This window comes from Pagrus pagrus (assembly GCF_965226575.1).
Source record: "Pagrus pagrus genome assembly, chromosome: 12".
Taxonomy (NCBI): Eukaryota; Metazoa; Chordata; class Actinopteri; order Spariformes; family Sparidae; genus Pagrus; species Pagrus pagrus.
The window spans coordinates 11,853,379-11,879,503 of NC_140196.1; the positions used below are offsets into that span (position 1 = coordinate 11,853,379).

Here is a 26,125-nt window from a genome sequence, read left to right on the forward strand (position 1 = left end):
GACAGTTGAAGGAATTTGCTGCCAAAATAATGACATAATCTTCCGCCGCCTCCTGTGTTTAGTGATGTTTTTAAGTTTGCATGAAGATGGTGGAGTTGTTCTAAATCTTTATGTAAGCGTTAATGCTCTTTAACTGGGGAACTGATGAGTGCAGAATAAACAAGAAATACCGCTGATCAATGTGCAAAGGTCAGGCCCTTGAGTGCACTCAAATAATCTTGCAGCATAATCAGATTAAAAATCTTGCAAGTGGTTTTTTTTTTCCGTGTGTGTGCAGGTAGTGGAAGAAGGTTTTAGGGACCCACAACAGTCTCAAAACGTGGCGTGTTTTAAAGTTGTATGTTTCAGTTCCCAGGTTACGATGTGGAGAATGTCCTGGGAAAAGAGGTAGGTCCCCTCGCCGTGTACGTCCGAGTCGTCACCAGGAAACCTGCCCTCTGGATCGGCCTGGAAGAGATCAGCCTGTGAGGCTGTCAGGGCGATGATATCAATCCTCAGGCTTCAGCTGGCTCCAAGGATCTGCACACTAGGACTTGTTGGTCTGAGCCAGTTCAGCCTCCCTCTCCCCCCCCTCTGAAGGCCTCCCTGACAGCTTCAGGCTGTGCTGGGCTGCAAGAAGACAAGGTCTTGTTTGTGTTAATGATATGTGAGCCTGTGGACCAGGAGTTGACAGCCCAAGGGTAGACCAGTGGCATGCAGTGTGTCAAAGCAGCCCACGTGGTTCATCAGATGGGGTTGTGACTTTTTGACTGTAAACAGATTTTGGAAGCGGAAAGAAACTTATTTTTCAACTCATCTCCCTCTGTATTTAAGAGTACTGACAATATGTGTCAATAAAAGCTGTATTTTTGCTGACTTAACTTTCTATTTCCTGTTGCACTTCTTGTGAGAGCGCACTCCCCTCGACACAACTTAACCTCTCTATGCAAAAGAGCACTCACAGACCGGGCGATTTCTGCACATTTTCAGCAATTTTTATTATAGATTCCATAACAAATATTTTCAAGGTTTCATACAAACTATATAAAAGATCATGCTCTGGCTCTTATACAAAGTTTTGAATTATAAAACATGTACCATATCAGGTATAACATCATGTAAATGCAGTGGTAAAATAATTTAATACAGAGAAATAAAATCCCACAAAAATATGGCAGCAACATCATATATTTTCCAGTGCCATTATGGTAAGCTTAAAATACATCTGGTACAGATGGTAAAAAACAAGAAGTCTGTTGAGGTATGTCTCCTAAAACTCAGTTCATAGGATTAATGAGTCTGTCACCGGCTCTCTGCATTAGAGGAGCCCGCAAAGGAGGAGTTGGGCATCTGCTTGAAGAAATCTCTGAGCCCGGTGAGCTCTCTGGTTAGCTGCTCGATGGTTTTATGAAGCCTGTCGTTCTCTGAGCTCAGTTCAAGCAACTTCTGCTGCATCTCCAAGTTGCGCATCTTGGCTTTGTCCCTGCTTTTCCTCACTGCAATGTTATTCCTCTCTCGCCTCTGTCGGTACTCCATGCTGAACCTGTCCACCGACTTCTTCGACTTCTCCCTCCCCATCTTCCGCGGGGAGGACTTGGCCGAGCTCACGTTGGAGGAGACGGGCTCCGGGGTGGTGGGGGGAGTCGGCTGCCCCGTGGGCAGGCTGACGGAGGTCTGGGCGCAGGTCTCGATCTGTGACGGCAGGGACGAGGACATGTCGCTGTCGCTCCAGTCGGACTCCTGCTTGATGGGCGCGTTGAACGCCCCCTTCTCCATCATGCCGTCCGCTCGCCTCTCTGCTGTGTAGGCGGCTGACAGCTGCTGCATGCCGCCGGGCTGCACGGAGCTCTGCATGGTGTAGAAATCCACCTTCTCCTGCTTCACAGTGTTGAACAGGTCGAGGAAGAGCTCGTCGTTGCACAGCTCCAGGTTCGGCACGGCTGTCATGGACTCGATGTACTGGCTGAAGTCGATGGCGCTCTCGTCGTCGTACATGGCAGGGGCGGTGCTCAGCTCCACCATGGTGCCGTCCTCGGCCGCGCCGTCGCCCCTGCCGCCCGGCTTGCAGCCCCCCTGCTGCGGGCCGCCCAGCTTGGTGCTCTCGTAGAAGTTAGCAGGCTCCATCGCCCAACTCATGTTGCATCGTGGAGACACGCAGTGAGAGTCCAGGCTGTATATGTCACACATGAATCCACGTGGTGAAGGAAGGAAATAAAGGTGTGAAAAAGTGAACCCACAAGTGTGACAGCACAACAACAACTTCACTCTCTCTGCACGCGCCTCTCTGCCTTTTCTTTTTTTTAAAAAAGTTTTGTTTTGTTTTGTTGTTTTTTTTATCCCTGGGTGTTGACTGTCAGGCTCCTGTCATTGAAAACACTCACACACTTCTCTGAGGCATCTCTACTTTCGCGGAGTGTTTTGTATCGTTTGCCCGCTGACGTCACACGTGCCGCCCTCTCACGAGCCAGTCAAGGCAAAACGGAGGTCACGTGGTGTGCCTTAACTTCCCATTTGAGGAGAGAGGGGCGTGCTGCTCCTGACACCCACTTCTTACTACGACTGTATGAATGGCTCACAGTTGTTTACATACTGCAGCCGCTGGGTGTCTTGGATTAGGATTAATTTTCTCTATGATGTCTGCCTCAAACAGTCCTGGGAGATCATTCACTTAAATAAAAGTAGCAATATTACCCTGTGAAAGTACTCCATTACACATGGGAGCACAGGTGTTGTTAAAAGTACTTGAGTAATCTTGTGATCTTGAGTGATCGTCATTGACTGATTTACTTGAGTCCTAAACAAACAGAATAAACAAACTGACCTTAAAGGACAACACTATTTCATACTGTTTTACTTTGTTTATATGTGGCGGACCCTGCCACCTTTCTAGCTTCAAACAGTGTTCAGGGGGGCCTTATTTACCTCTGAGAACAGCTTGTTTATTCAGTTATGGCAAAAAAAAGGAGTATTATTACCTCATTAATATTTGAAATATCATAATTCTGAGTTTGAATTTCTTCTCCAAAGTATCAGAAATATAACTAAAAGTAAATCATAAATATATTTTGCATATAGCCTGTTTACTAGGGGTCTAGATGATTTAGGATCCCATATTCAGCATGACTCCGAATCACAGTATCAGTCATGTTTTGTTTTTTAAATCGAATTGTAGATAAAATAATTACATTTCAAAATGTACTTCTTTGGCTCTGATGCAGAATGCGATCTGCAAAATAACTAGTAATTAAAGCTACAAATAAGTGTAGTGAAGTAAAAGGTGCAATACTTGACTCCAAAATGTGGAGTGGTGGAAGTAAAAAGTAGCGGAAAATGTAAATACTCAAGTACAAGTACCTCAAAATTGTAGGCCTACTTAAGAACAGTATTTAAGTAAATGTACTTAGTTACGTTCCATCACTGTTGTTATTGACGCATTAACATGAAATCATAAAGTACAGAATGTTTTTAAGCATCAACAGTTAAAGAATGTTTCCTGTGTTATTATCATATTAATGAATCATTATTACTTAGCGTTGTGAAAGTACTCAAAAGTTACACTTGATTAAAAGTAAAGATATTGTGTTAAAGTATTACTTTGAGAAAAGTGAAAGTCACCAATACGAACAGTACTTAAAAATCTTAAAGTATCTGATATTAAACATATTTAAGTATCAAAAGTAAGTTAATGGCTTTAAATGTGCTTAAGTATCAGAAGTACAAGTAAAAGTGAATTATATATTAATGTACATGTATGTATATACTGTATACTATTAAATGTAATGCAGCATGCAATCTGCAAAGTAACTAGTTATGAAAGTTTTCAAATAAATGTGGAGTAAAAAGTAAAATATTTGCCTCCAACATGAACTGGAGTTGAAGTATAAAGTAGCAGAAAATGGTAATGCTCAAGTAAAGTACAAGTACCTTAAAAATTGTAATTCAATTGTAAGTGCAGTACTTGTATTACATCATTGTTATTACTGACACATTAACATGTGAGTGCTACTTTACTTTTGTGGCTGGTCATAGTGAAGCTCATTGACACTACTTTATATACTCTTGTTTAATATGTCTTAAGTACTCTATAAAGTAGCAGAAAAGGAAATACTCAAGTACAAGTATCACAGTTGTACTTAAGTACAGTCCTTGAGTTATTGTACTATCCACCACTGGTTTCAAAAGTGGTCAGATATCTTAAATAATATGTGACGAAAATGTTGCAGTGGACGGAAAACCACCGAAACAAAAAAAACACACTCCTTCAGACATGTATTCAAATGTATTTTTGGCCTCTCACCACATTTATAACTTAAGTTGGCAGGTGTTATCGTACCTGGTGTACTTAATGACTTAATGCAGGCATCATGAGGACGCCGCTGATTTGTGTGTGTGTGTGTAATGTGTGACACAGCTTCTGAATCAATTTTAAAAGTGAGTATTTTGACAGTAGAGCAATTATTTAATTTGTCGTCTGGCGGCTGTTTCGATAGACCAGTCAAATAATCAGTCGATCAGGTTTTTGTGCCAGACATTTGTTGGCGCCTCCCTGTCTGCTTAATGACTACTTTTCTTTGTCATATTGGGATTTGGAGCAATGGTTTTATTACCTATGACCCCGGTTAACATGTGCAAAGTTGACAAATCTGCTTAGTAGCTCTTGATTTGAGGCACAATTAACCAGAGATTACAAGCTTTAATAAACTTAAACATACAGTTTAGCTGGACAACAATCTATCTACACACGTCGAATTGTTTCTGTGTACTGAACATACATGAAGGAATAAACACTGTGTGGATAACAAGTAACTCTTTATACACAGGTGGTTTATTATTGATATATGTTGAGAGTATACAGTATAAACAGTGTGTTTATTAATGTATGACGTTGAAGAGTCTGTATAATGTAGTCTATTGAGTTAACTTACCCTGTAATCAAAAGTTATTAACATCATTCCACTTAATAATAAAATACAATGAGCCCCCCCTGAAGGGACACATGTGCTGACACTTCTCGGAAATGCTCCTGTGTTTTCCCCCTGAGGAAGTCTGCTGTACTTTTCCTCTACCAAAGCCCCTTTTGAAATGGAGACTGCGCCACCTGGTGGCCAATGAACGCACCTGCAGGATAAAGTCAAATTTCATCAAATAAAACTATTTTGTAAAAACCTCATTCATTTTTAAGAAATGCATCAGTAGGTTAGATGAGTGTTATTAAATAACATTTAAGTCAACATTTCCTCACACACCTCTCTCTATTCTTTTTTCTTTTTTTTGAAATATATACATCTGTTTGCTTATAAAATAAATTAATTTAAAAACTCTACTTTGGATCTCATACAGCATGCAGTCTTCAAAGTAAGTAGAAGCCTAACTAAATTGATCAAATAAATGTAGTGGCGTAAAAAGTACAATATTTGACTCCAAGATTTAATGGAGTTAAAGTATAAAGTAAATATTAAAGTATAAATTAAAATACAAGTACATCAAAATTCTACTTAAGTACAACACTTGAGTAAATGTACTTAGTTACATTCCATTAAGCTTGAGTTTATGTATGTTATATTATTTTTATTTTTTCATTCACTTACTGATTTGTATGTTAGGTCTCTGTTACGATTGCATTTTATTATTTTATTATTTTTTTCTCGCGCGTTCTTTGCTACGGTTCATTTTATTTTACTATATTTTATTTTATTTGTCTGTTTTGGCTGTTTCAATAAAGATAAACCAGGGAAAAAAAGTATTTACTGTTGGACCAAACCAAATCAGCTCAGGGTATTCATGAACAAAAGACCACGCGTACGAAACGCAAAATGTATTTTAAATATAATATAAAGTAAAACGTGTAGTGTGAGTTACACATTGAACTATTTTATGTGATTTATTAGATATTTCATCATGTTGAATTTGACTAATACCGCTTGAAACTCCACACGAACCCCCCTCTGCGGTGGAAGAATCTACCGGAAAGAACTCGACGAGCTTGGCTTTCTATTGGTCCAAAGTTCCCCGCGAAAATCACGTCACCAGCAGTTTCGCGCCAGATCTGCAGCACTCGGACTTACACACAAGAGCAGGTGAGAATGCTCTCGATTTCCTCAACTTATTTCTTATTATCTCACTGATTATAGTGATTGATTCAAAGTTTGTGTTGTTGCAGATGTTTGTGTGATTGTGCATCGAGTTATTATTTTTATTTACGTGCTCACTTTACGTGCTAAATCAGGTCAGACAGTGCAGCAGTAAGTTTCAGCTTATTGTTTCCTCTGCAGCCACATGTCAGATGGTGGAGGAGTTATTGTTAGCTGACCGAAAGTCATCAATAAAAGCAGCAAAACACGATGTATGTGTGATAAAATAGTACGTTAGCACATAAGGTAGTAGCAGTAAAGTGTGTTAAAGTTGAAATGATGTTAGTTAACTTCATGTTTTAGTCTGAACTGTGAACCAGGAGGCCTGTATTCACTCTGATGACTCGCTTAGTGATGCTGGATAAACCTGAGAAATACTTTTTGGAGTGTATTTTGTTGCTGTAAATACATTTCCACTTCATTGTGTGCTTGGCATGTAAACTGTTAACCCGCAGAGTGACTTTAGGAGCCATTCAAATGTGTTGGTTAAAACTAGTAGACAAAATGCAAATATTCATAGCATCAAATAAATGATGATAAACAGCTGTTTTGCATTTAGATAACACAACACTTTAAAGGACACACTTCAGCTAAATATCGGGGCCTTTAAACTTGACAGGTGAATTAAAGTCAAGTGTTAAACCATACATCTGATCTCATCTAAAGAAGTAAACGTGGAATAATAAAAGCATTGTGGCCAGAAAAGACAGGTCAGTTGGGGCAAACAAAAAGTCCATATAGATAGTTTTTTTTATCTAACACTGAGCAGACTGATCTAAACAAAACAATAACCCAGCAAATAAAGAAACTTGGAGGGCAGGGCAACAGTTTTAAGACTCACCACTAAGTCCAAACACACTTTTATACACATGTAATAAATCAGTATATTTACCTGCAACAATCAGGCTTTTCAAACGTGTAGCTGCACAAAACCCAAACCCCCTCGGAAGTTAAGGTGTTAAAATGTGTTTTAACGCAATCCTATGGACCAAATTTGACTTGAGGGTCCAGGTATGATGAAGGCACTTACACCCTCTCCTAATAGAATAGAATAGAATTACTTTATTGATCCCAGACTGGGAAATTCTTTTGTCACAGCAGCAATGGGAAAGAAAAACAAAAACACTCTGTACACAACATAAATAGAAAGCAAGATGTATACAATGTATGTACACAGTGCAAACTATACTATAAACAAATCGGACAAAGGAGAAGATGATTGCAGAGGTATTTTGTAAAATGAGAAATATTTACTTAAAGCAGAGGGCACGAGAAATTGAATATCTAATTGGTTGATAAAACTAAAATCTTTGCTGTACTCTGTAGAGTTAGGCTGCTAACACCGTGTTAAACACCCTTAAATCTGTTTGCTTTTTAGACTTCTCAGCAACAATGTCTTCCCCAACCTCGACTCCGGGACGCAAGCGTGGAAGGGATGGCAACCCGGCCACACGTGAGTTTTTCTCAACGATTCCTTATGATTTCAAAAGCAATGTGTAGATTGTAGAGTCTGCTGTTATTAACTTGTCTTTGTGTCTTGTGTGTCCTCAGCCAGCAGTGAGGGCCCCATATCCCCTCCCTCTCAGCGACGCAGAGGCCAGGACTCCTCCAACGGGGACCTGATGCCGATGCCCACATCCCCGGCCACCGACATGCTCAGTCCAGCAGCGCCCCAGGACGCTTCTCTGTTCTCCAGCCCACGTGCCTCAGGTATCCACACCATTTTGGTTTGTTTTAGCCTCATCCACTGGAAACATACAAAGTTTTTTAATCGTTTAGTTTTGCTTTGATACACTTGAGTTAACTCCAGTGTGATTAAAAATGTCTCTTTTTAACAGTTCTGCCCAATGAAGTGGACATGAGCTCCCCACTGATGTATGGGACCCCCAGCTCCAGGGTTGAGGGAACCCCTCGCAGCAGTGTGCGTGGCACTCCTGCCAGACAGCGTCCTGATCTGGGATCAGTCAGGAAGGCTCCACAAGTCGATCTTCACTCTGAGCCGGTCAGTGGAGGGGTCCAGAATATTCAGAGAATTACTGAGACGGTTTATTGTAATACACTAAAGTTAATAAGAATGACTAACTAAAAACCACAGCATTTAACACTTTCTCTGTGTTTTTGCAGCCCAGTACTGATGGTGCTGTGGCCAGTGAGCCAAACGCAGGCCAGAGACTGGTGATCTGGGGGACTGACGTCAATGTCGGGGTCTGCAAGGAGAAGTTCCAGGTATGAAATCTTGCATTTCAGCTCTTAAGAGAAATTGTAGACACTCTGTACATGAGAGTTAACTGTTTGCATGCTGTGGGCCACTTTACTTTCAGAGGTTCCTGCAGAGGTTCATTGACCCGACCGCCAATGAAGACGAGAACGCTGGTCTGGACCTGAACGAGCCTTTATACATGCAGAAGCTGGAAGAGGTAAAGTGCTTATTCATCTTCATTTATTTACTTCTGGTATGTTGTGTTAACTAGTACTGTTCAGGCTGATATGTAGTTTGCTTTAAGTCAGACTCGCACTAGATGAGATCTGTTTTGATCTCATGTAAATTCAGGTATTTTTTACCTCCTATTCTACAGGAAATGAGGGGATATCAAGGGAGAACACACCACAAAATCACATTCTATTAATAATCCTCTCTTTGTCTCACAGATCAGCGTTGTTGGTGATCCAGTGCTGAATGTGAACTGTCTGCAAGTGCAGTCCTTTGATGCAGAGCTTTACAGGCAGCTCATCTGCTACCCACAGGTAATGTCCCATATTTCATAATCAGCTATTTTTACTATCTCATGTGTGTTGCAAAGTCTGCTTCTGGATAAATATTGTTCTCTTTTGAATTGTTGTTTTTTTAGTTATCAAACGAAGAGAATAATCAACTTTCATTCTGGTCCATATGTTAAAATGGATGATGAAATCTGGACCAGTGCTTAAACAGCCACATAATAAATCACTGTTTTAAAAAAGATATTATACTTGTGGAGCCATTGCTTATTATGCTACACTGTCCTGAACGAAGTAGGAAATGACTGTTTAGAAAGAATCAGTTTTAGATTATACCACACATGTGATACACAAGTATTTCAAAAGTATTTTTTTCTTGGTCAAGTCACTTCTCTTCCCTCAAAATACCGGTCAGACCTGCAATATGCAGTCTTTACAAAGAGAAATGACAAGGTATTAGTAGCTGTCTAATTATATTATTGGCCAATTTATTTAGCCCGTTCAAAAAGTATGAGATGAACTGAGTTATAGATATTAAATGAAATGAATGCAATCAAACAAAAACACATTTATTTATTACAGCTTATTTATTTCTTGATTTATTCTTAATAAAGAAAATTTTCCACATTTTTCCACATTTGAAAACAGGTTATTTGAGTCAAGTCACAAGTCTTTAAATTCCAAGTCGAGTCTCAAGTCTTATACTCCCTGTCAAGTTGCAAGTCAAAGCAGTGACTCGAGTCCACACCTCCGATGTATATGTTGTCTGTGGTGGCAGTTTGACAGCATATTTATGATATAAAGTGAATACTTTGTTCCCTGTGCAGGAAGTCATCCCAACCTTCGACATGGCAGTCAATGAGCTTTTCTTTGAGCGCTTTCCAGACTCCATCCTGGAGTACCAGATCCAAGTCCGCCCCTACAACGCCCTGAAAACCCGAAACATGAGGAGCCTGAACCCAGAAGGTGTGTGGATTCATTAATCCAGTGATGCCGGATGAGAACAAAGCGAAATCACACTTATTAAGTCAACCATATTGAGACACCCCTCTCCCATATTTAGAGTGGGATTTTTGTGAATATTGTGAAATGTGAGGTTCTGGCTTTGGGCTAAAGCTTCTGTCTGCTGCATGTGTTCCCCCTCACAGACATCGATCAGCTGATCACCATCAGCGGCATGGTGATCCGCACCTCGCAGCTCATCCCCGAGATGCAGGAGGCTTTCTTCCAGTGCCAGGTGTGCGCCTACAGCACCCGTGTGGAGATAGATCGCGGCCGCATCGCTGAGCCGGCTGTGTGTCGCCACTGCAACAACACCCACAGCCTGGCGCTCGTTCACAATCGCTCAGCCTTTTCTGACAAACAGATGGTGAGAGTCGGTGGGGTCGAGGGGTAGCTAACCAGGCAGATTGCTTACAGTGAACAACACCTAATCTCATGATCTGTTGAGTGGTAATTAGTGATGAGGTCATGACATCTGTTCATTTTTTTTACTTGTTTGATAACAGATCAAAATTCAAGAGTCTCCAGAGGACATGCCAGCCGGTCAGACGCCTCACACAACTATTGTCTACGCTCATAACGACCTGGTTGATAAAGTGCAGCCAGGAGACCGCATCAACATCACAGGTAAGAATTCAGAAACCTGCTCGGGCCGCAACTAATGACTGTTTACATTATCCATTAATCTGCCTGTTATTTATTTTGTCAGTAAAATGCTATAAAATATTCAAAAGAGGCGAAGAAGACGTCCTCATATTGGTTTTTTTTGTTGACTAGGTGCTGCAACAATGACTCGATTAATTGCTTAGTCGGTCGAAAGAAAAGTAGTTTCGAACTATTTTGATCGTTTAAGCCATTTTTCAAGTAAAGATGTCAAACATTGGCTGGTTCCAGCTTCTTCAGTGGAAGGATTTGCTGCTTTTTTTTCTTATTTATGATAGTAAATAAAAAATATAATATAATGATAATAATAATATAAAGAATAACTAAAGAATATTTCTATTTTTTGCTTTAAATGTGCTTTTAAGTGGTTGCATATCAACTTTTCTGCAATAGACTTGTTTCAGCTCAAATATAGTCTATAAAATTGTAACAATTATTGAATCCCAAGATGACATTTACTATGACATCAAAACATAGAAAAGCAGCAATTCCTCACATTTAAGAAGCAGGAGTCAACAAGTGTTAATCTGTTAATTAATGATGAATCAGTTGTTCACAATCAGTTTATTTTTTCCAACACTCATTGCGTCTCTCTAGAGCTCGTATTAATCAGCCCATGTTTCCACTTATAATTCAACATCCTTACATCAGCTTCTCTAATGTCCTTGCAGGTATCTACAGAGCGGTCCCCATGCGCGTGAGCCCCATCCAGAGCAGCGTGAAGTCCGTGTACAAGACTCACATCGACGCCATTCACTTCCGTAAGACGGACGAGAAGCGCCTGCACGGCTTGGACGAGGATGCGGAACAGAAGCTGTTCACCGAAGACAGAGTGCAGACCCTGAAGGAACTGGCAGCCAAGCCAGACGTCTACGAACGCCTCTCCTCTGCCCTCGCACCCAGTATCTATGAGCACGAGGACATTAAAAAGGTGTGTGTGTGTGAGGATGAATGGATGCACGCCAATATATGAGTGTTCGCCTGTATAAGATCCCAGTCACACAAGGATGATATGCATGATTTGTCAGTAACATTCTGGTCATCTGCATTTATTGGCCAACAGAAACCGAATCACTTCTGTGGCCTTCTGTGACAGTAGACATTTTGAGATGAACCCAATCACCTGTGAGAATGTCTAAGACTAAAAGAAGTAGTGTAGAATTGGTGTTTGACAGCTTCTAATGCAGATTTATTTCCCTCTCCGATGGTTCCAGGGCATTTTGCTGCAGCTGTTCGGCGGCACCCGTAAGGACTTCAGCCAGACCGGCCGCGGCAACTTCCGCGCTGAGGTCAACATCCTGCTCTGCGGAGACCCCGGCACCAGTAAGTCCCAGCTGCTGCAGTACGTCTTCAACCTGGTGCCCCGCGGCCAGTACACGTCGGGGAAGGGCTCCAGCGCTGTGGGTCTCACCGCCTACGTGATGAAGGACCCGGAGACCAGGCAGCTTGTCCTGCAGACCGGAGCTCTGGTGCTCAGCGACAACGGCATCTGCTGCATCGACGAGTTCGACAAGATGAGCGACAGCACGCGCTCCGTGCTGCACGAGGTCATGGAGCAGCAGACGCTCTCCATCGCCAAGGTGTGTTTTTGACGAATTTTCAACATGTTTTCAACGTGTTTTTATTTAGTTCGAAAATAAAGTTAGTTGATTCTCACCTGTTTTTTTCTTTCTATGTTCACAGGCTGGAATTATTTGCCAGCTGAACGCCCGCACTGCTGTGTTGGCTGCTGCTAACCCTGTTGAGTCTCAGTGGAATCCCAAAAAGACCACGATCGAGAACATTCAGCTGCCTCACACGCTGCTGTCCAGGTGAATACCGCCAGTCACTGAAGCACCTCATTCTCACTCTCTGGATCACAGTTAAAATCTTGCTGAAAAGGTTGGCAGTTTTGCAAAATTGGCAGCGTTTATCAGCTATAAAACAGGTCTGGCAGTCGGCTCTCTGGCAGAGAGTTAGATTTTAAAGCAGCGTGAGCTCCTTAGAGGACAAAGCGAGTGAATCAGTAAGAACATGCATAAGTAAATGAGGAAAAAGTCTTAAAACTTGTCATGTCTGCTCTTAAATGCATCCCTTTTGATCCAGCATTTTTCACATAGGCTCTAAAGTCATTACATCTAATGGAGTGCCAGATCCTTTACTAATGAGCCTCTGCACACTTTAATCAAAGGAGAACTTAAGTTGCGCTCAGAAATGCTTTCTTTCCTTTCCCCTCATTACAGCGATGAAATACTACTCGCATATCAGAGGAGAAGTAGTCCCATCTGTTCAAAATCTGTCGCGTTAACTTTTAATACGTACATTTAGAGAAGATTAAAAGAAAAGCTCCTTAGTCTGTTTCATTTAATTTAAGGATATTCTTTATTGCCAATGTTGGGTAGCGTTACCTGTGAAAGAGTTAACATTACTAAACTATGTTTTTAGTCGCAACAAAAGGAAAAAAAACTATAAACCTAAACAAAACTGATTACTTCAATTGCGTAAAAATAATAATCCCAGTACTCTTTACGCATTACAAACTTCATTACACAAGGAATGGATGCAGGAAGGGATCATTTAGGTGTCAATCATGGTAGACGAACATGATGAATAAAACAAAACACCAGGGGAGGACGGCGTGCATTTACAAATCTAGAGGATGTTATTAATTCATACCAATACATGAAAGGAGGTGCAGACTAATTGTTCTGCTTGCGTTCTTGTTATTGGAGAGAATTGGTCTTCATGTAACCTCACTGATTAAATGTCATGCAGATGCGTCCTTTGAGTGAGCAACACTTGAATCATTCGTCCATTTTTAGATGAACTGCTCAATGAAAACATGCTTACAGCAAGCTCAGGTGAACGGCGCAGATAAAAAGGGGACCGCAGGTCACAGATCTTAATTCAAATGCCACTAATTGACATCCAACCTAATGTCCTCTTCTTTCCATCGTGTCTCTGTGGCTTAGTTTCTCCTTTGGTTACTGGTTTTTAACAATGCACTATGTTCTCCATCCAGATTCGACCTCATCTTCCTGATGCTGGATCCCCAGGACGAGGCTTACGACCGCAGGCTGGCACACCACCTGGTGTCGCTGTACTACCAGAGCGAGGAGCAGATCGAGGAAGAGTTCCTCGACATGGCTGTGCTGCGGGACTACATCGCATACGCACGGACATACATTAACCCAAGGCTGAGCGAGGAAGCCAGCCAGGCTCTCATTGAGGTTCGTTTTATCTGAGATTTTACTCAATTTTTCTTCACATTATATTGACGATTTGCAGCCCTGATGACACGCTCACTGTTCTTTAAGTGTCACGCAACATTAATGACCAATCTCGTGCTCGTTGCTCCTCCAGGCTTACGTGGATATGAGGAAGATCGGGAGTGGACGTGGGATGGTGTCCGCCTACCCACGACAGCTGGAGTCCCTGATCCGCCTGGCAGAGGCCCACGCCAAGGTGCGCTTCTCTGAGAAGGTGGAGACCATCGACGTGGAGGAGGCCAAGCGGCTGCACCGAGAGGCCCTCAAACAGTCGGCAACCGACCCCAGAACAGGATTCGTCGACATCTCTATTCTGACAACAGGTATGTAACGCGTCTAACTAATAACTAGTTATGCAGGAAATATGAGACGCACTCGGTCCAAAATCTTGCTATTATAAAATTCTAAATGGTCGTTTTGTGACAAACAAAAGCAGCTGATTGTGCAAACAACAATTAGAAGCGCAGTATATTAAAACTATTAAACACTGGCTGCTTTTCCTCATCTTCAGTGCTAGAAAAGTCTCTGTCTTTGGTCGACCAAAACAAGCACACTGCAGACGGTTGACAATGAAATAATCAGTAGTCGCAGGCTGATGGTGTTTCTGAGTGTGTTCATTTGTGATTGCAGGTATGAGTGCGACCGCCCGCAAGCGCAAGGAGGAGGTCGCCCAAGCCCTGAAGAAACTGATCCAGGCCAAGGGGAAGACACCTGCCATGAAATACCAGCAGCTGCTCGATGACCTCAGAGGACAGTCTGACACTGTAAGTATTTTATTTAGCCTTTCATTGTACTTCCTTTTTAAATCATTTTTTTTTTTACGGTCTTGACATTTGTTAAAAAAAAAAAAAATTTGCTTGAAGTTACGCCACTTCTTCCCGTCATGACTTCCTTCTGACTCTTCCAGGCGATCACGAAGGAGCTGTTCGACGAGGCGCTCCGATCCCTGGCTGACGAGGATTACTTGACGGTCACTGGCAAGACTGTTCGTCTCCTGGCCTGAGGCACACCCTGCAATTATGTACAGTCCTTAATTTTAAATCCTATCCTGTGTCGACCTGTTTTGGTTTTTTTTTTTGCTGTAAAATATTTTTGTATAATTGATCCACCATGTGTTTTCTGGGTGTATTAGATGTTTGAATATCCTCCAGATTTCGAGACCTGAGTCAGAATAAACCACATGAAAAGAAAAAAAGAAGCGAAGAAAAAAACATTATGGCAGTTAATGGAGCAAATATTTAAAAGTGCTTGTATTGTTTGTTTACCTGTTTTCAAGTAAATGCTCTTGCAGTTTTGTGCTCTGTTACAGTAAAAAGCTCTTTTCTTACATCTTGTACATTGTAATCAAGCCAGTGACTTATTGTTGAGTTGTCCTTGTAGTTAACATTAACTGCTTGTTAATAGAGGAGAAAATAAAATGTTGTTCACTGAACATGCTTGGAAGGTTTCTGTTTTCCAGTGGTTGCGTGTCTTGGTTGAATGAAATTCTAGTTTTGCCATTAAAGCAACAAAATGCAACTTTCTGAAGAGAAATGGGTCGAAATGCTTCGGGTTGGTGACGGACCTGTTGCAGCTTCAGTGACCTGTGGATGAGACTTAACATTCATCTGTCTTTCCTCAGAAAGTTGTGGTGCTTTAAAAGTTGTTAAAATAAAAAAATCATGTTTCGCGATATGATTCACGATTGGTTAAAATGATCATTTTATCCATCACAGTTCTTACTTTCACTGAAAAAACATGATGTAACAGTTGTTGGTGTCTGTATTGCACAAACATGCTTTCCTTCATCTGGAGGACAAGATTTGTAGGGCGGGGCGTCTCTACACCACCACAGCACTTCATCATAATGCATCAGAAAAGGCAACGTCTTTCGATTTAGATTTGCACTTGGCCATACTGCTATATGGATTATTTGTGCAGCCCCTAGTTGAAATCAAATGAATCTGTGCTCTTGGGCAGTGTTTTTTATATATATATAAACACACACACAGTATAACTGCCTGCCATTGCAGCAACACATATCACACATGAATAACTTCATTGTCAGACCAGCATATTTGGGCTTGTCCAAAACGTTTCAGCTTGTTGGCCACAAGTGAAGCATTTCTTCCTGTTATGCAATGTGTTTGACAGCTACGCTGCACATTCTGAGCAATAACTTTTAAGGTGCACTCTGCAGTTAACAAGAACAACATTGTTTATGCCTGTAACAAACTAAATAAACAAACTCTTCTTTTTCTGTGACTGGAAAAACTGAATAAAAAACAAACCGACCTTAAAGGGCAAACACAATTTCATACTGTGTTACTTTGTTTATATTTGGCGGACCCTGCCACCTTTCAGTTTTCAGGGGACCCTATTTTCCTCTGAGAACATCATACTTAAATATTTCTGAGTTTATATTATTACCTATTTAAATATACGAATATTAAAATCCTTAGTGCCCCTTTAAGTTTGCACATGTAGATTTTTTGCTTCTTATTCATTTTCACAACACCATTGGTCTGACTATTTTTTACGATATCTTTTTCTGCAAAAATCACTTTCATTGAATTTACAGTCAGTAGCTCCTGTCTTCAGCATTTACTGTGTCCACTGTATAGTTGTGCATCTGAGTGAAGACCCTTGAGAACATATCCAGGATAAAAGGACTTATGTCTCGGCAGGATTTGGAAAAACTTGTCCGTGCATTTATCTTTGGTGTCTTTGCAGGACTCTACAAAAATCTATCAGACAGCTGCAGCTGACTCACAGCGCTGCTGCTCGAGTCCCAACAAGAACCAGAAAAAGCAGATCACATCACTCCAATTGTTAAAATCTCGACACTGGCTTCCTGTCAGTCAGAGAATAGATTTCAAAATCCTGCTGTTGTTTTTGTAAGGCACCGAATGGTTTAGGGCCACAACACATTTCTGATCTGCTGCTACGTTATGAGAGAAAGAGCATTCAGATATTATAAATATAGATATATTAACTCTCACTTCTTTTAAATCAAGGCTGAAGACCTTTCTGTTTGCCACAGCCTTTCATTGAAGCAATTTCAAGGCTTTGAACTTCACTGTGACTTTTATTATTTTAAACCTTTTCTATTTTAGCTCATTTTCCTATTTCTGAACTCATTTTAATGTTTTATTTTCTTGATGTCCTCCTACTTGTCATTTTAAATGCACTTTTTAAAGTCTTTTAATGTAATTGCATGCCCCACGTAAAGCACTTGGAGCTGCCTTGTGTCTGGATTGTGTTATACAAATAAAGTTGCCTTGAAGAAGAGTCTCCCTGCAGAAAGGGCAAAGACAGAAGAGTTGTGTACTTTTGATGTAAAAAGAAGATGGTGAACTGGATTAGCACTAAAAATACAACTTAAATTGTCGACTGTGAAGCTGCAGAAGTGGAAAACATCAGGGTTTAAGATACCAGGGGTGTAATTGCTGTCTTTGAGACTCTGCTGACAGCAAACTGTGGAGAGGGGGCAGCTTGCAGTGCGCTGACCCGCCGGTGTGGTGTTGCTGTCGGTCTCACCCGCTGTGATGTCACAGCTCTGTGTGCTTCTGGACTCGGCTGAAGAAGATGGCGGCCTCCTCAGGTTCGTGTGCCTTCAAACTAACATTTACAGCAACGCGGACTGGAGGCGAAGGCGGGGTCGCGGTGCCCGCTTAGCCAGATAACGCGGCCAAATGCTCTCTTGAAATTGTTACGAAATTGCCTCCAAATTGTAATTTACCCGTTAATATCTCCTCTCGGTGTTGGCAATGGTCTTCAACGGGGGCCATCTATCTCATGGAGCGACTGGGGTTGGCTAACCTAGCTTAAGCGGGCGAATAGCCTGCCCCGTGAGTTAGCTGAAATGGCACAAGGGTTTCTGAAATAAGCGTCAGTATCGCTAGTAACGACTTTGTGTCACAAAGAAAGGCGTATAGCTTTAATGAGATAATGTGAAAGTTTAATGAGGTGTGTGAGTTGCCGTTTATTTGAGGATTGTAAACAACCGCAGACGGTACTACAGTAAACTAGCTAGCTTAGCTAACTTGGGCACTAGAATATTCTAACACCGCGCGGTTGCAAGTGTCGCTCCCGTTATGTCCCGCTAGCTAGCTAGCTAGCCACTTGGTCGCCATAAACATACTCTAATTGTACGAACTGCCCTGGCATAATTCTTTCATGTGCCTTAATATCCACGAAGCTTTAACAATTTAAAGGTGGAGAACATAATATGGGTTTCTAGATTGTGCCTCTGAAACGCCGCACAATGGTAACGGTTGTGCTTAATGTGTTGCCGTCCCATTAGCCTCGCCTCTTGCTAACGTTATTGTCAAATTTTAACAGGATCTCTACCCGTAAATCTAAAAATAGGTGCAGGAAAATAATTCACAGTCTTCACGTGTGGCACATGTTTGGCCCCTGCAGGGTGTGGGGAGTGCAGAAGCGCACCAGATTGACAAAACGTTGACGTTATACTGTAGTGGGCACGCTTTGTTTCAGCAAGTAGTCGGAGCCCGTGGCTGCGTTAGCGCTCAGCAGGAAGCGTGGGTTTTCAAACTTGCCAAGTAAATTGTGAATTATTGAAAAACAGAACAATATTGGGAAGATAACAAGTCTCGGATGGTTTAAGTTATTTTGTTCGTCGTCAGTTTTTATAGCACACATTACGGGGACGTTATTGCAAAGCGGAGAAACAGGGAAGTAACTTCATAATCGAAACTATCATAGGAGCAAGTTGCCGCGACCTGCTGATTCATTTTAACCTCGCCAGGATTAGATTACTAGTCAGTGCCATAGATGGCATGAGTCGTAAAGGACGAGCCCCAAAGGCCATAAAAACACTCCGACCTATTCAAATGTAGTGAAGTGTTTAGATTTAAGAGTAAAGTGAATCACTGAGGATCACTTCAGTTCAGATTGTCACTGCAGTTGATTGTAAGATAATACTTTGTTTCCTCATGAGCTTCATTTTACACATGTTTCAAATTCTCATGGGATCTTATCTTATCAGTAACAATATGGAGGACCCAATGAGAACAGACGAGCCTTCGACAAACACAGACAATAGAGGGAAATAAAAATGAAACTATGCAGTAATGGATATACATGAGTGGCTCAAACTGTGGCTGATCCTGAACACACTGAGTTATTGTGTCTGTCATCATGCGGGACCATAGTCGTACTCTACTAAGCATGTTCGCACCAACATTAAGACTAGATCAGCAGTTTGTCTCTGTGAGGTATTCATTTCCTTGAAATGTGCAGCTACTTGGCTTACACACTTACATTGTACTCTTCTTTTAAGGTTTAAAAAACTCTGGTAACAACATATAATATGGGCCAGAATTTGCTTTTAAACAAACAAAGCAAAATGTAACTTCCTGGAGAAAGGTGGTTGACTGATTGTCTTTCTCTAGTAGGTTACATTTTATTGCTTTGAATTTGTTTTTTAAAGACGTGACCAAGAACATTTTTAAAGCGTGGCTAAAGGCAAATATAATGGACATAGCATTTTTACCCTTACTAGAAAAGTACCACCAAATATCAATCACTTAAGTCATTTTTCAAGAAAAACTGCAAAACATTTGATGCTCCAGCTTCTTGAAAGTGAGCATTTGCTGCTTTTTGTTTGTCTCGCATCACAGTAAACTGATTATCTTTGGTTTTTGGATTATTTGTCAGACAAAATAAAGTCATTTGATGATGTTATTTTGACCTTTTTATAGGCCGCTTGATCGGTTGATTAAATGAGAAACTAATCTTGATAACGTTGGTAACTGTTAGTTGCAGCCCTATTATCATATACTATTCAAAATGAATAAGGGATATTTTAGTGTTTTACTTGATTGTTTATTCTGACATCTGAATTATTATTTTGTGTTTTGTTATGCTACACATTTCATTTGACTTTTATTGCATATCCATGCACATGCACCCATATCCTAATATCCCTAACTAATTATGAGTATCTTAAATATTTTTGTGCTGCAGTTTCTCATTACGTAGCAGCTAACATATGTTTGGATACCAGTAACACTGTGGTGAGCTAAAATTAGCCGGTAGCATTCCTCACAAGTGTTTGTATGTTGATAAAGGACTGAACGTCTTGTGAGCAAATGCCTTTTGAGAAAATGGAGGAGACACTTAAGAGTCGATCCTTCATCGCAGCGACGGTGCACCAGATGTGAAATATTGATTTTAAAAGGTGATCCGTGAAGACTGACTGTGATGAACGTTGTTTGAGATTAGAGGGGCTGAAATGAACGACCCATTGACAGGGGACCATTTGAATGTTTTTCTCCGTGTCTCTTGTCTCAGTCACCCAGCCTTTTTAAATGCTCTTTTCACTTCCCTTTCTGTGAATCTGTCTTCAGGATCATAATTATGAATAGCAGTAGTTTTACTTAAGTGCTGTCCCCTCAACCTCCACCACTCCTCCAGTCATGAGCTGTAAGTGGTTCATCATTTGCACCTCTGTAAGCGCCTGTCAGGCTGCGTGTAACGCCAGCCTCTGAACTGAGAACATGTTCCCAGTAGCCGAATACTTTGATTGACGAGTTCTGAATGATATCAAGTCAGCTGTTACAACACCAGTCATAAGATGACTGGATGTTGCCCTGTTAATCATTTGTTAACAGTCAGCAGTATAGGCCCATGTGCTCCAAATCTCATGACTGTTTCCAAATGATTGTCAAGAGTGCAGTTTATATCGAGCTTCTTGAATGTCTTCACAAACGTGAACAAGGCATCACATTAGATGTGCAGAAGGTACATCAGAGTGTGCTTTGCCACGTGCATGTAGCCGTCAGTCGTTTGAGAAATGTCCCGTCTTGATGAGTCACGTCCAGCACTAATTTAACAGTAACTCATTTGCATGCATTATGTTTCTATGATTAGAAAGATGAGCGTGTCTCTACAGATGGAGCAGCAACAGTGACAAAACACTTTGATAATGATGTCGTAGTTATTTTTTAGAAGAAAACCGTAAAAGGGTAAAAGTTATTTACAGTTATGGCTGTTTTTTCTATTTATTGATTAAGCATTATGTGTTTAACACGTCAATGAACACATTTAAGAAGCGGGAACACGCTGCTGACCTTTTTGCTTGAAAAACTACTAAAACGATTTATCTATTACTAAAATAGTTGGCAACAAATTTTCATTCGATCCACTGGCAGAAAGAGAAAATCCTGACGTCTCAGAATCAGGAACCAGAGAATATTTGTCATTATTTCTTCTTAATTGAATCAGACAAAGCCGGCACTGCAGTCTAGTGTCATCTTTTCAATATCAACCACTCACAGCGCACTTTCTTCAGAAATATCCTCCTCTGGTTGATAATCTGATGGTCAACTAATGGTTTCAGCCCATTTGCTATATTGATTAATCTGCCAGTTGTTTTGTTGATAAATCAATAACCCTTTGGGTCTGTAAAACATCAGAAAATAGCGATAACTCCCCATCACAGTTTTCTTAAGTGAATTTTCAAATTGCTTGTTTTGTCCAAAACCCGAAGATATTCAGTTTGCTACAGTGTACGACAAGATAAAGCATCAAATCCTCACATTTGAATTTAATCCAGACCAGTTGGCTTTAAATGTGTTGATTATGAAATTCTCTTTATGTAGATATTACTTTTTTTATTTACCCCAAATCCCATGAAAAGACCAAAACCAATAATGTGTTCATTCATCTTACAGTACTTTCCGACTTCTCAACCCTGGCTGGCTCTCAGCCTCAAGTTTATTGATTTCCTACTGAAGATGTAAATCTTTAAAAAACGGTTTACAAATATATACTTTCTCTTTTTTTTAAGCGTCTCATTGCTTTCATGAAACAGCCGGGAGCTGTAGATTTTTAGCAAAAGTTATTCAAAGAGGAGGAAATGGTGCATTTGCTGAGAGCTTTGCTTTTCAGCTGCGGATTATACACATTCGGTCCTCTTGTGTGACTATTTACAGCAGCACAGCATGGACGGTGCGCAGGGGATTGACTCAAAATAAATTACAATGCTCATGAACATCATGATGAAGGAACATGTCACACAGTGCAACCACGCGGCTGATTGATGTGGTTTTTTATGTAGTTTACGGGCAGCAATGGAGGCGTACGGAATCAGTGTTGATCTTTTACTGGAAGTATTAAACAGTGATGATCAATAAAGAATATCAGAAGTATCATTTAAATACCTGTAAATTCTGTTTTTGTCGTCTTAGGAGTTAAAGTCCCACGCAATTTTCGTTTGTTGGAGGAGCTTGAAGAGGGGCAGAAAGGCGAAGGCGACGGCACAGTCAGCTGGGGCCTCGAGGATGACGAAGACATGACTCTCACACGGTGGACAGGCATGATCATCGGACCAGCAAGAGTGAGCAGAGCAAACGCGGCATATGGATTTTCATTTTCCAACACAGACCGAACATCTGATGTTAATGTTTGTTTCTGTTTCTCTGTGTTGTTTTTCAGACCAATTATGAGAACAGGATATACAGTCTGAAAGTGGAGTGTGGATCCAGATACCCAGAGGCGGCCCCGACTGTTAGATTTGTAACAAAAATTAACATGAATGGGATAAATAATTCCAACGGGACGGTGAGTGTCATCACAAATCTGACACGGTTATATACGAGTGTTGCTCTGCGTCGTATCGTGTTGTTGAACTTGGAAATTGTTTTGCGCTGCAGTTTCATGACGCTTAGACGTGATGGTTGCAATAACTCACTGTCAGCGCTCCTGTCACAATGACTGATTGGTTGTTTCTTTTCTTTTTCTTTTTTCTTCTTGTCTCACAGGTGGATTCACGTAGCATACCAATATTATCAAAATGGCAGAATTCTTATAGCATTAAAATTGTTCTTCAAGAGTTAAGGCGTCTAATGATGGCCAAAGAAAATATGAAGCTTCCACAACCACCAGAAGGACAGACCTTCAGCACTTAATCGTAATGGATTGTTTCGACCCTCTGTCTTAAACCTTACTCTCTTAGAAATATTGTGTAAAATCATCAAGAGGCTCACTTCGCACATCAACAATATCGTCTGCAAGAGCAAGATTGGACTTTCTTATTACATAGCTCATTCGAAAAAAGAAAATGTCCCTGCAGTTAAGCACTGAAATAGATAGTTAAGACTACAAGACCACAGTTATCCGCCTTTTAATAAAGTTACTTTGACAATGACTTTTATGTTCGACGTGTTCCAGCTTGAGTGGGCTTGAAGAGGGAAGCATGACGCCACGCAGAGGCTGTACCAGAGTCCCAATAGTTTTTTGTTCAAATGACTGATCACTGAAGTAAAAACAGCAAGATGTGTGTATGAAGGCATGTTCTGTAACTAATACCTAGTCGAGGAGAAGCCACATTTGAGTTGTTAGTCAAATTTAGCAGGTTTCATTGAAATATCATGCAGATTGCTGAATATTAAACTGTGGCTGTAGTCTAAAAGTAGTGTCACAAGGTAAGAAAGATTTTTTTTTTTTATAAATATATATATATATCTGTATTTGACACGATACCAATATGTTTCTGTTCTGCAGCTCTTTGACATGTAACAGACGTTGAAGCCTGTTCTGTTCTGAAACCCTTGCATTTAACTTCTAGTGAAAATGGCAGGTGTATGAACTTGTGATTTTCTGAAATTAAAATCACTGTCTGCGAAAAAAAAACCCCCAACACATCCCACGGTTCAAGTTTATTTGACTCTCCAGCTGCACGTACTGTTGCCACTTCTCCCACAAGGGGGCCTTAGCTGACAAGTTGACTCCTGTTGGCAACTGCGAGCGCTAGTCATGCATTATGTTGTGAGTAAGCTCTCGCTGTCCCTGTCGGGCCAGTGTAATGGAAACCAGGTTAATGAAACTGCTGGGTGACACCACACTAGTGCAGATACTTGATATGTGACTCGTGCTCATTAGAATGATATAATCAAAATGCCATTTATTATACACTGCAGTTCTCATTTAGTGGCTTGTTAATTAGATGAACAAGCCTGTTTCTTAATTGACAGTCCCTCCAAACCTTGTTATGTTGTCTTGTTTTAGCCTGTGAACACTGCACAGTATTTGTCAGCAGATATCCAGTGTGGCAGTGAGAAGCAGGGCTACTGTTCCCTCTGAGAGTGTGACCTTTTGTTGCTTTTCAGCTGTTTGATTATTCATAAAGTTTAATTAACCAGATGGGCATTTTAAAGGGGAATCACTGCAGATGGCGTAATCTTTTACCGTTAGAGCACCCGGTTTTAAAATAATTGTTCGTTGCTAAACAGTGAGTTGAAGCATCTATTTTTAAACACTATTTACCAGGAAAAATTGAGCTCCACAACATTCTTCTGCAGTGATGGCCTGGCCTGCGAGGCAGGGTTAATAGTGCATTTTTTGGGGAGATTTCTGGCAATTTACATTCCCATTATCCACTGGCACCAGACTCTTTTTGGAAGGATTCATATTTGACAGTCAAATCATTCAATTTTCCAATCATTTTTTTCCCCTCTTGTGACATTGACCCAATGTTATGAACACCATAATGATGGATGTTTAATTTTGAAAGCTGCAGGCTCCTCTTTGTAAGCATTTACAACTCCTTGATAAATCTGTGTCCTCAAAAGCATCCAAGGCTTTCAAGACGGCGCGTCTGCGTGTGACATCTAAAAATGATGAACTGTGGTGGCTTCCACATTCGACCTGAGTGACCTCCTGGCCATATATCTACCCCCAGCCGCAGCAGAGCCTGACTCCCGGCAGCTTGTCTCTGGGTCTGTGGATGAGCACACGTCTGTCCGCCACGTTAAACCACATTAACACTGTCGAGAGATCTGGGTTGGTGATGATTCAAAAAAATATTCCCCTAAAAAAACATGATTTCACTGAGGTCACATACTGTATCTGTGTGTAATCCCAAGACAGCTGACTTGCATTAAGATAAAAAGAGCCACAAAGGCATCTTGTGTCAGTATGTTTTACTTCACATGAATATAAATGAGACATTTGCATGCGCACGAATGATAAAGCAACATATAAACACAGGAAGGAAACACTTGGATTGTGAATAGTTGGAATAAATCAACACTTTGCGCCTCATTTGCATATCAAAAGTCACATTTGTTCTAACTATTTCTATTTTCAATGCTGCATTTGCATAGGGCGAGCTTTGATGTGTTGCACTTTAATCGCTTTTCACGTCCAATCAACTCGGAGCTCTGTCCCCTAGAGGGCGCTCTGCACTCATGTATGTCCTTGACAGGGCTGTGTGAAGGGGCCTCTGTTTAGAGGACATGACTTGTCTGAAAAGGCAAGCGCCACTGTGATGCTTCCAGGCTCCATTTGTGCACGCTGTCATTATTCTTTAGAAAAGTGACGTGTTTTGCAGTTTTGCTGCAGGGAAGTACAACCCGCCTTGTTTGTAGGCTACTGTCACAAAGGCTTTCTGCCGGTGTCCCTTTGTGTTGTCATGGGGCTATTGAGGTTGTGCACATTGATAAATAACTAAGGTTTGTACTATGAAGCCATTAGATCTCTGAACGCAAGCGAGATTTCTTATTTCAATTTGTGTGTCTGTGTGTGGGTGTGAGATGAGTCAGTGCCTGCTGCGGAGGATGACCTCGCTCTTCCTCAGTCTGAGCAAGATGAGATTTGACTTTCTGGATGTGACAGTTAGTATATGGGCCTAGCTTCCATCATCTATACTCTCCTCGCTTGTTGTTTTGTGTATTTTTCCCTCCACTCCTCTCGGAAGTCATGAATATGAAATAAGAAGCGGCTTGTGTTGCAGCCAGTTCACTCAGCAGCACAGTCATCCCCAGATATAAAAGACATAGCCCCGGGTTACACTGGCTTATTCCTTTATTCACCACATGTATTTCCAGAGTAGACTTCTCTGAACCACACTTCTTTGGAGAATCTCTTTTTGAATGAAATCCTTACCTATTTAACCTCCAGCCCCATCAGACTAATCTGAATTTCAAACTCAAGCACCTGCACTAAAGCACCAGCTGAGGCCGCACTGGAAGTTCACAGAGCTTACTGCACTTGTACCTCCCAGTTTATTTTGGTTTCTTTATAAGGTGCCATCCGGGCTAAAATAAAGAGTTATATTGCTTTGGGCTGGAAGGGACTGAAGGCAGAAAGCCGAGGGAGAGCTGCTCAGTGATCTAAGATGGGAAGGAATGTGGTGAGGAGGACATACGTCTCGTCTGCCGGCAGACTGCTGGAACCAGGCCTCTGCTCCCAGAGCTCTCACCTTTTGCCCTGAGGGGCCAAAAGGTCACGTCTTGCGTCTGTTGATACTGTAAAAGGCTTTGTCTTCTTTACGGCCACTGAAGGGAGAATGCGTCTGTCTTCCTGAGAAACTCCATTTGTTACCATGCTTTACATCTTTGCCATAACTCACACTTGGAGTTTGACAGAGAAAGGAGC

The 26,125-nt window shown here is 41.2% G+C and overlaps 4 protein-coding genes across 4 annotated transcripts in view; 3 read left to right on the plus strand and 1 right to left on the minus strand.

The window, feature by feature from the left end:
- The window catches only part of spidr (scaffold protein involved in DNA repair), a 34,678-nt gene extending 33,818 nt beyond the window's left edge, over positions 1 to 860 (plus strand). The window contains exon 20 of the mRNA XM_084369113.1: positions 349 to 860. Within this exon, the coding sequence (XP_084225239.1) occupies positions 349 to 468 (120 nt within the window). The 3' untranslated portion in view covers positions 469 to 860. The remainder of the gene's footprint in view (positions 1 to 348) is intronic.
- Positions 861 to 952: 92 nt separating this feature from the next.
- cebpd (CCAAT enhancer binding protein delta) lies at positions 953 to 2,376 on the minus strand. Its single transcript, XM_084368932.1, has one exon. The coding sequence runs from the start codon at positions 2,164 to 2,166 to the stop codon at positions 1,282 to 1,284; it is 885 nt and encodes a 294-aa protein (XP_084225058.1). The 5' UTR covers positions 2,167 to 2,376; the 3' UTR covers positions 953 to 1,281.
- Positions 2,377 to 5,948: 3,572 nt separating this feature from the next.
- On the plus strand, positions 5,949 to 15,173 carry mcm4 (minichromosome maintenance complex component 4). Its single transcript, XM_084368670.1, has 17 exons — positions 5,949 to 6,056; positions 7,489 to 7,563; positions 7,662 to 7,820; positions 7,949 to 8,112; positions 8,235 to 8,336; positions 8,432 to 8,527; positions 8,760 to 8,855; positions 9,656 to 9,794; positions 9,977 to 10,197; positions 10,337 to 10,457; positions 11,165 to 11,424; positions 11,708 to 12,073; positions 12,177 to 12,304; positions 13,495 to 13,702; positions 13,836 to 14,064; positions 14,372 to 14,505; positions 14,649 to 15,173. The coding sequence occupies exons 2-17, from the start codon at positions 7,503 to 7,505 to the stop codon at positions 14,742 to 14,744; spliced, it is 2,580 nt and encodes an 859-aa protein (XP_084224796.1). The 5' UTR covers positions 5,949 to 6,056; positions 7,489 to 7,502; the 3' UTR covers positions 14,745 to 15,173.
- A 2,038-nt stretch (positions 15,174 to 17,211) lies between these two features.
- ube2v2 (ubiquitin-conjugating enzyme E2 variant 2) lies at positions 17,212 to 23,391 on the plus strand. Its single transcript, XM_084370086.1, has 4 exons — positions 17,212 to 17,324; positions 21,937 to 22,085; positions 22,184 to 22,309; positions 22,510 to 23,391. Exons 1-4 carry the CDS (start codon positions 17,309 to 17,311, stop codon positions 22,654 to 22,656), a joined length of 438 nt encoding a protein of 145 aa, XP_084226212.1. The 5' UTR covers positions 17,212 to 17,308; the 3' UTR covers positions 22,657 to 23,391.
- Positions 23,392 to 26,125: the final 2,734 nt, after the last annotated feature.

Bases quoted from the DNA above. Each gene is read 5' to 3' on its own strand.
- cebpd (XM_084368932.1), bottom strand. From the start codon at position 2,166: ATGTGTGACATATACAGCCTGGACTCTCACTGCGTGTCTCCACGATGC.
- mcm4 (XM_084368670.1), top strand. From the start codon at position 7,503: ATGTCTTCCCCAACCTCGACTCCGGGACGCAAGCGTGGAAGGGATGGC. The intron at 7,564-7,661 runs GTGAGTTTTTCT...GTGTGTCCTCAG, and splicing joins GGATGGCAACCCGGCCACAC to CCAGCAGTGAGGGCCCCATA. The intron at 8,856-9,655 runs GTAATGTCCCAT...TTCCCTGTGCAG, and splicing joins AGCTCATCTGCTACCCACAG to GAAGTCATCCCAACCTTCGA.
- ube2v2 (XM_084370086.1), top strand. The intron at 22,086-22,183 runs GTGAGCAGAGCA...GTTGTTTTTCAG, and splicing joins TGATCATCGGACCAGCAAGA to ACCAATTATGAGAACAGGAT. The intron at 22,310-22,509 runs GTGAGTGTCATC...CTTGTCTCACAG, and splicing joins TAAATAATTCCAACGGGACG to GTGGATTCACGTAGCATACC.